General features: G+C 41.2%; 1 protein-coding gene across 1 annotated transcript; it reads right to left on the bottom strand.

Moving 5' to 3' along the window:
• Positions 1-272: 272 nt before the first annotated feature.
• LOC310861431 (uncharacterized protein) lies at positions 273-5,727 on the bottom strand. The gene is made up of 8 exons (XM_083768862.1): positions 5,032-5,727; positions 4,330-4,488; positions 4,115-4,199; positions 2,287-2,417; positions 2,146-2,188; positions 1,645-1,777; positions 1,489-1,533; positions 273-1,397 (listed from the first exon to the last, which is right to left on the bottom strand). Exons 1-8 carry the CDS (start codon positions 5,198-5,200, stop codon positions 1,386-1,388), a joined length of 777 nt encoding a protein of 258 aa, XP_083624988.1. The 5' UTR covers positions 5,201-5,727; the 3' UTR covers positions 273-1,385.
• Between the last annotated feature and the right edge of the window lie 3,755 nt (positions 5,728-9,482).

Genomic DNA, 9,482 nt, shown 5'->3' with positions numbered 1-9,482 from the left:
TAAGATTTATTTTTGCATCCAACGGTACTACGGTACGGATGCAAAGTTTTAAGTTCACGTTTATGGTCTTGCCCCATATACTTTACCACAGGGTTTAGATAAGTAAATAGATAACATCTATATATATATATATATATATATTATTTTTTATTATTTTTTTTATTAACAGAATGAGATTTTAAAAGTGCCATTACATTGAGCACAGGAGCCACATCTGTAATTCCCATTAAGTAATTGGCTCCATCGTGGTCTAAAACTATACTTTATCGGCAATATTTATTTCCCACCACGGAGTAACTTCCGTCAGTGTCACCAGACTATTCACTTGGGAGGTGGGCGCGGCGGCCAGAGAAACGGGGAGGCGGGGCGTGGGGGAGCGCACGGCCAACTGGTATAAGAATAACTGAGCGTCATAGCCTGGAGTGGAGGGACAACTGCTATGTGATTGGCTAGTCTGTTGCAAGTTGCTGAGCCAACTAGCAGACCAATGCTGTATAAATCAGTCAGTGACAGGTCATTGAGGTCAATAGTGTTATAGTCCATCCATGGCATAGGCAAAAAGCACTTATGTATTTATAGGCACAGAAGGTAGAGCGGCCACTCGGGCTCCCACTGTGTTACGAATAAATGAATGAATGAATGTTTTATTTTCCTGTCCGGACAATTTCTTGACCCATCCCACATGGGATTATCAGAAACATCAATTAAGATAGTAGCAAAAAACTAGTGTTACTGTCAAAGTGTTCTTGAGCAAGACATTGAACCTGTAACTGCTCCCGATGAGCAAATTAATGCCTTACAATGCTTATATGGTTTCCTCTGCTGTCGGAATGTGAATGTGTGTGTGTAAATGTAATGCACATTGTAAAGCTCTTTGGATAAAGGGCCAAGGCGCTAAGTATATGCACCATTTACCATTTAGAAAATTAAGGGGCACTAGAGTGGCACAGGTGTATAATCCCTGTCCCACCATGCAGTCGATGGGATTGAAGTCACTGTAGTTTACCTCTACTCTCTCTATGGTGTCCTCGGATGAGCTCCCCACACTAGCTAGCTCGCCAGTACTTTCCACGGTTCCACCCTTGCATCTTACTTTAGTCTGTGTAGGTACAGTAGGTGTGGATATTCTCGTGAACGATGTCCGTATGTTGACTCCCAGATTGCCAGTTTGCTGCTGGTGCTGTGTTGATGGCAGTGACCTGCCAGACTCCTGGTCCTGGCTGCTATCTTCTCACGGACCCTTGGTATCCATGCACGGATACAGATTATTGTTTTTAAAAAGGGGACTTGCAATCAGCATTTACAGTAGCAGAGCATAAGCTAAGCTTGCCGGGGAAGATGTTGGAACATGCCCTTCAGCTCTCCATGCGTCTTTCTCGAACAAATTACGCCCCATTCTAAAAGACAAGAAAACAAGTAGTTTTTTTTAATAAGAATTAGCTAACATTAAGTAAATTATGTAAAAACCAAGTAGTCAAATCAACTTACACTGTCATCACCCAACTTAGTGACATCACCCACTTCCTGCACTGGCTGTGTCATGAAATATTTAATTGAAGTTAATCACAAAGAGTATTACTGACTGTAGTACTTCCTCTCACACATGACAGCTGCATTATTTTTAGTAACATGATATGTTCTTACTGTTGTAATGGCCAAGTACTGGACCCTCGTCAGGTTCTGACAGACCGGTCTTGTGTGTGTAGGCTGAGGTGGTGTGTGACGACCCGGTTGAATCATTCCATGGTCCGGCGGCGGACAGACGGACGGACGGGCCCGGGAGAACATAACATGACACGAGACTGTATCACGCTAAGACGTTCACAAGATTTATTACATACATACAGAACATATATAGCTTTGGATCCTCATGTCCTAATGACGTCACTAACTAGACATCACAACCTAGCTGCCTGCAGCACGCTGACCTTGCTGTCTTGTCTCCACTCCAGGAGCTAACTATCAAGTATGTTACAGTTCAGGCAGTACACAATACATATCTAGTACATTTGTATTCACGTATAAGTACACAGCATGGGCAATCAGATCATATCATGTTGTATACTACAACACTTACTAGCTTGAGGAAATAAAGGTAAGACACGCATGTTTACAAAACACCTAAATAAATCTACCAGTCATACCTGCTTAAGGGTCTTCTTTCGCCAGACTGATACCAAGAAAAACACTGAGAAAACAAATCAAATATTAATTTGACACTACTCATGTTACGAATTAGATAGATATTGTATGAATGCAAAGAATAACATGCACTAACCCACTAACCTAAAAACAAAGCAAGTAGCGTTATTAATACAAATGATGATAGTAAAGCATAATGATTTCTAGATGCGTCACTGCAGATAACATCTATGGTCACGTTTCCTTCTTCCCGTTGTATTTGGCCATCTGGACACCTGCCCGTTTGGAAAATACATGTTTAGAATGACATGTCACAAACTATTCAAGCAATTGATCTGACAAAATACAGTATTAGTTGTCATACTGACGCCTACCATAACATTCACGTACAAAACATAGCCCTAAAGTGAACTAATATTGTTTATACTTTTAAGCTGTGGGAACGTCATATAATGTCTGTTGTTACCATGACTCAATTACTACTTGGAAGGTGCTCTCAAGATCAAATGATGAGCCCACGAGTTAATAGCTCGTATCTGTCATGTCATGTAGGTTGGTAAATGATAAATGGACTGCATTTATATAGCGCTTTTTTCCAAATTGCTTTACAATGTATTCCACATTCACCCATTCACACACACAGATGGCGGAGGAAACCGTGCAAGGCACCAACCTGCTCATTGGGAGTAGCTAGGGGTTCAGTGTCTTGCTCAAGGACACTTCCACTCATAGCTAGCCAGTGTTGTCCAATGTAAAACTCGAGTCACTTCCTGGCCTGCCCGGTAATTCGAGTCAATAGGTCAATAGGACCCTGCATGGGCAGACTGAGTTAGTGTCAAAGTGTCCTTGAGCAAGACGCTGAACCCCTAATTGCTCCCGGTGTGCAGGTTGGTGCCTTGCATGCACGGTTTCCTCCACCATCGGTGTATGAATGCGTGTGTGAATGTAATGCACAATCTAAAGCGCTTGGGATAAAAGCGCTATATAAATGCACCAATTACTGAGTAGCACGAATGAACGAATGTAGCGAATCAGGCTGGATTCCAGGCTAGGTAAACAATAGTGTCCCAATTAAACCATGCCAGTGTGCATTTAATTCAAATATAGGCTATCAATGTCTTGATAGCTTGTAATGTCTTATGACAAAATACAAATAATCAGTGTGGTAAATACACATCAGACGTCTTATAACAGCCTCATGATATATATTTTATTTTTTACAAAATATTAAGACGTTTTAACAATGCAAACATGAAGCATGTTTACATTGTGCCTATGGTACAATCATGATGCCACTGACAAGATGGGAGTCCCATCAGACAAAGACGAATAGTGTTTCAGTCAAGAGAGGCTGTGTTATTTTAAGACCTGGAGTCACCACTACCTCCAGTATGAGGCACACTGCCTTTCAAAAGTCTGTTGTTTGTTTATACTGTCAAGACACACTGTGTAATGTATCAATATTTATTTGATTTATTTTTAGCAGTTTATTTTTTCAGTGCTCTTTTGAAGTAAAGCTTGATTTTTATTTGCACCTACCGGTAATCAAATATAAAAACTAAAAGACAATTGAAATTTGAATGTTAAATGTAATTGACCGAAGTGCCTCAAAAGGTTAATGTCAAGCCGTAGGGACATTGTAGAGAGAAATTACATTTTACAAAATTATAAGATATTCATGTGTCAGCAAAAAGTAAGTAGCCTTGCCGAGCCATGAGGCCCATAGGGGAGGAGCCTATCTCCTGTTTCTGTAGCGTGAGGCAGCTTGATGTACACCCCCTGGACATGACGCTAGTATGTCACAGGGATTTACCCCCAATCCAACCCTTGATGCTGAGTGTCAAGCAGGGAGGCACTGGGTCCCATTTTTAGTCCCCTAAAAAATATCTTACAAAAATTATAATAATAAATAGTCCAATAAATGACCAATACATTTTAGCATGCAGCATATCACATGATATGATGTACTTACTTAGTATGAGTAGTGCACGTTAGCCCAGCCAATGAATAATAGCCTTGCTGGCAGTTTTCACACTCTGTGTCTGTATTGTGGGTGCCTAAACAAAATAAAACAAAATACATTCAATAAATAATTCAAGAATCCAGGTACAAAATACAGTCAATACTAATCAATAAAGTAAGTAAGTACTAGTAGATCTAAATGGTCAAACATGTGATTTGTCTTACCGGGTGCTTTAATTCCCTGGCCAGGTGCACAATTGGTGTGTTTCTCTGCAAGATTACACATTGAATCGGCGTCGTAGCTTTTGCAGTAGTATCCATCCAAAACACCACACACTGCATTACTTGTTGATGTGCATTCCTGCATGGTGACAAAACCTGGTTCTGAAAATTAGACACCAAGATGTACTTACTAGTTGAGGTGCATGCACTTTTCAGACTCATTTCACCTTTCAATGCTGATGCATTGAAATGTGTTCGTGACACCACGTGACATCATGGAGACCCTTATGTTGTGTTCACACGGGGCAGATAAACGATGCAGTCTACCATTCATTGTCAAAGGAAGCCAGCGACATGACGTTGCAAAGGCTCAACAATGCATGCACAGTAGCTGCTCCAAATCAACTCACAACGCATCGTTTCATCTACCCGTGTGAACGCACAATAAGATCTCCATATATGGTTGTCAGTCCGTCACGCCTCGTGACATCACACTCTCCTGTCATTCTGACATCAAACCCAAAAATTAAGCAGTCTGCCGTCACCCAGGCAGATGGATGCACACGACCTCAGGGCGTCTTACTGGTGACTGGTGAATAATACATTTTATCCGAGTGCAGGCCATCCATTCACTTGAAATGTGCGTTAACTGGCAGTAACCGTCAATCAACATTATATAACCATAGCCATTTAAAACAATTTTACCTGCACTGCAAGAACTGCAGGGGAAACACTTGGTCAGGCCGTTGGGTTCATTCATGTAGGTACCCCTCCCACAAGGTATACAAGATGTACCGGAGTCCACCTTACAGTCTCTTCTCACAACAGAGCCTATATGGGACAATAATGTATTCTTAAAACCACATTCACACATTGTTTATGTCATGACAGGAGGACACTGACAAGATAAGGTTTGAAATGATACAGGCCACCCATAGCCTCTTTTAAAGTCACCCAGTATTGTATGTATTGTCTTTTAACTGTAATAAATGTACATCCGAGTCCAGTGGCAACGAGCCACTGAGCCATTTACCCGGTACTGGTAGAACAAATTATTAGGATGAAGGATCCCATTTAACAGCAAGATGACAGAAGCGTTCCACTGTTAAAAGCCAGAAGCACTATTTCACTGTGCTCACTATGCTTTTTCCAACTATTCCTTTGTTGTTGTTGTTTTTACAGTTAATATTAATCACATTTACCAGTGGACCAAGATAAATATGTCTGTGACAAAACATGGAGAAGGGTATGTTTAACAGGCTGCCAAACACACAAAACACTTCCCGGCTTTCCGGAGTAGTAGCATTCCTTGAAACACCTGGTGCCAATTCTTGTAGGCAGATGGCAAAAGGTCACACCAGGGGATAAATGCCTGGAGAGGTTGGCTCAGGACTGGGATGCTTGTCGACAGCCTAAGCCCCAGGATGGGTAATGGGCGTAAGTAAGCAAGCAAGCAATCTTCCCCAGAGCATACCTGGGATCTGCAGGCCGATGGAAAAGACCTGACCTGAGAAAGGTCAACAGCAGACTTTCAGAACGACGAGTGGCCCAGGAAATGAATCCCAATGCATTTTTCCCATAGGCTTTTCTTAAAGCATGACTACAAATGGGCATCTTCAACATAACAGGGAAGCGGTTTTAAAAGGCAAACAAATTCAACTTATCATCTCCATGGAGCCAGTCATTGTTAATTACACAACTCGGTTCGATATTTTATTTCATACATCCCATACAAGTACGGTATATAAACAGGAAACATTCTTGGGTGTTGGTCCCTTGACATTGTACCATCAATACAAAGTAGGATTAAACGGTAGAAATACAGTAAATAGAAATAACTATAACAATATCACATTTCTATAGAGTGTTGCAGTCCCTCCCCCTTTCAGAACGACGAGTGGCCCAGGAAATGAATCCCAATGTATTTTTCCCATAGGCTTTTCTTAAATTATTTATTTATAGACGGTTACGCCGCGGACAAAGCCAACTCAGATCGTGACAAATCATGACAATGAACACAATATTTTGGGCCGATCAAATCATTAGAAAGAAGAAAATAAAGGCAGGAGACAACACTAATTGTTTTGTTTTTCTTCTTATAAATTATTTGATCGGCCCAAAACATTGTGTTCATTGTCATGATTTGTCACGATCCGAGTTGGCTTTGTCCACGGCGTAACAGTCTTTAAATAAATAATTTAAGAAAAGCCTATGGGAAAAATACATTGGGACTGCAACACTCTATAGAAATGTGATATTGTTATAGTTATTTCTATTTACTGTATTTCTACCGTTTAATCCTACTTTGTATTGATGGTACAATGTCAAGGGACCAACACCCAAGAATGTTTCCTGTTTATATACCGTACTTGTATGGGATGTATGAAATAAAATATCGAACCGAGTTGTGTAATTAACAATGACTGGCTCCATGGAGATGATAAGTTGAATTTGTTTGCCTTTTAAAACCGCTTCCCTGTTATGTTGAAGATGCCCATTTGTAGTCATGCTGAAGGAGCATAACCTAGCCCTAGCTAGAATGCTTGTGATATTACATACATTTCATGAATTCCAGACACACAGCCATACATCACTCCCAGGCCCCCGGTTAGCATCATCATAAAAGGAGGGAAAAAGGGAAAAATGTTCTACATCTTGCACTACCCCTTAACCCTTATCCCTAAACTCATTTGCCATTTTTTACTATTAAAAAACCTTTTAAAATAGTTCAAATAGCTGATCTACAAGCTCGTGTAGATATAGATCGGCTAGTTGAACTATTTTCAATGATTTTCAAAATAGTAAAAAATGGCAAATTAGTTTAGGGATAAGGGATAAGGGTGGCACAAGATGGAGCCCATAGAGTGAGGGGTAAATGGGGTGGGTAAAAAAACTGATTTCACTTGAGAGCAGTTTTGAAGGAGTCAAGGGATTCGCATGTCTTAACCCATTGAGACCTGAGATCAGAATCTACAACATTTTCAGTTTTCTGAAAGAAAAAAAAACCTATGTTTCTATATTAGTGGTGCTCAAAGTATTTCATGTCAAGGACCCCCGCCCCCCCCGAAGCAAAGATACGAGTTAAAAAACGTTTGCTATGAAAGAATATTCAAAGATTTGCCGCGCTACGAGCTTTGTAGATCTGCAATTTTTTCCCCACAGCTAAAGTATATCAAATAATGGTGGTTTTTAAATGGCTAGTGACACGTTCTAGGTCTTAATTTGTTCCCCTGCTGTGCGGCGTGTGAGCTAGCGCTGCCTTCCACCCAGCACCAGCTATGAGCAGCATGGCGCCTCATCATACGTTAGCAAGCATTGCGTAACACGCGTTAATGACTGTTGGTAGTCCCTTGTTTGTGCTGAATCTGGGTTGTACATGGTTTGTTGAACTCCCTCTGGTGTTGTGGGTGTGGACTTCGTTGACATTAAGGAAATATTTAGACAGGTACATGCTTATCTTGGTGGTGTAGCGAATCTTGTGGACCAGACCCATTGCAAGATGCTGTACTCTGTCGTCAACCCATCCCTTGTTTTGGGAAGTCTGGAGCCTTGTTTTAAGGGTAATTTTTGGTGCTGTGGTACCAAGAGGTGCATGCATACTTGCATAGTATTAGTCGAAGAAACCTTGTGCGAGGGCTCCTGTTAGGGTCTTCAATGTGTTTTTGTTGACCAATGAGGAGATCCTGTATAGGAATCTTGTTCTTTGGTTGACTTTTTTGATTACGTTGGTGGCCATTTTTATCACCGGAAGGATTCAGGATGGAACCCACTCTAACCAAGAAGCCTTCTGCCTTGCTGAGATTACTATTTGATCCAAAGAGAATGGATTCAGTTTTTCCCAGGTGTAAAGAAAGATGTTATCAGCAAGCCAGGTGCAGATTCTACCTAATTCAGAGCTGAGGGCCTTATTTTCAACCTGCAGTTTGTTCCTGTCCGAGACCAGCAGTGCAGAGTCATCTGCAAACAGGAACAAGTTGCAGTCACAAGCTGTCGTTTACATATTATTAACAGTAAAGGTCCTATTATGCTTCCTTGTGGAACGCCATAGCTCACTGGGAGGGGGGGTGGGACAGTGCTCTGTTCACCTCCACCATCTGTTCTCTCCCCTCCAACTTACTGATGTTCTATCAAAACCAATTGCTTTTAGCTTGTTAACCAGTATGGAGTGGTTCAATGTGTCAAAAGCCTTTTGGGGGTCCAGCTTGACCATGCCGCAGTATTTGCCAGCATCCACCTTGTGTTTGATGTGGTCACTCAAACGCTAGAAGAGTAAAATCCATTTGAAAGCTCTGACTGAACGTGTGTTTAGCTAAGTGTCTTTAGCCAAACGTTTTCACGAGCAACATGGAAAACATTCTCAATCTGTGCAATGATCTGGAATACATCAAAATGTATGTAAGAATAACCTAGGGCTAGGCATAACGGGCCATAATTGCCACTACTATAGTCTCTAAATCTGGTTAGGCGGAAGCATTAGAAAGTTGTGTGAGCCAACAGTTTGTGTTGGGACTATAGTGCCAAAGCCCAAAAATGCTCCTTCCTTGAGAATTAGCCAAAAATAGCCGATCTACAAACTCGATCACAACTGTCACTCACAAGAGCAATAATAATAATGGTGCAATAAAGGTGCACCGTGCAGACAGACTAGTGGTCCAAGACAGTATACAGTTGTGTCTGTATACTTACAGTAGGTGAAGCCCGTCCAACCAAATCCAAGCTTGTAATTATTGCAGAGTTGTACTTGAAATGTACTGTAATTCTGCAACTGTTAATAAATCAATCAATCAAAGTGTAGAGTTGTGATATATTGGGTTTAGCTGACATTCCAATAACTGACAATGCAGCCAGGCCCTTAGAGGGCAGCAACGGACCATCTTGGGGCTGTGGGTTACAGTTCACTACTAGTGGGTTACCCGGATGTGCTTGCTTTGTTATGATGATGCGATCCATGATACTTGTTGTTGTGACATTCTAAGTCAAAAGTAAAGTACCGTTATCAAACAACTGAGTCATTCTTTCAGACACGATATAACATCTTTTGGCGACGAGGATAAAGTATGGCTACCATAGGCACGCTAATAGCGTTTGATGAGAAATCCCAGACGTGGGAGGATTATTGCGAAATTTTGGAGCAGTTTTTCGCGGCAAATGGAATT

The sequence above is a fragment of the Protomyctophum parallelum genome (genome assembly GCF_964188405.1).
Source record: "Protomyctophum parallelum genome assembly, chromosome: 7".
Lineage (NCBI taxonomy): Eukaryota > Metazoa > Chordata > Actinopteri > Myctophiformes > Myctophidae > Protomyctophum > Protomyctophum parallelum.
Note: the sequence above shows the minus strand (reverse complement) of the source record. Positions and strands in the feature narration are given on the sequence as shown.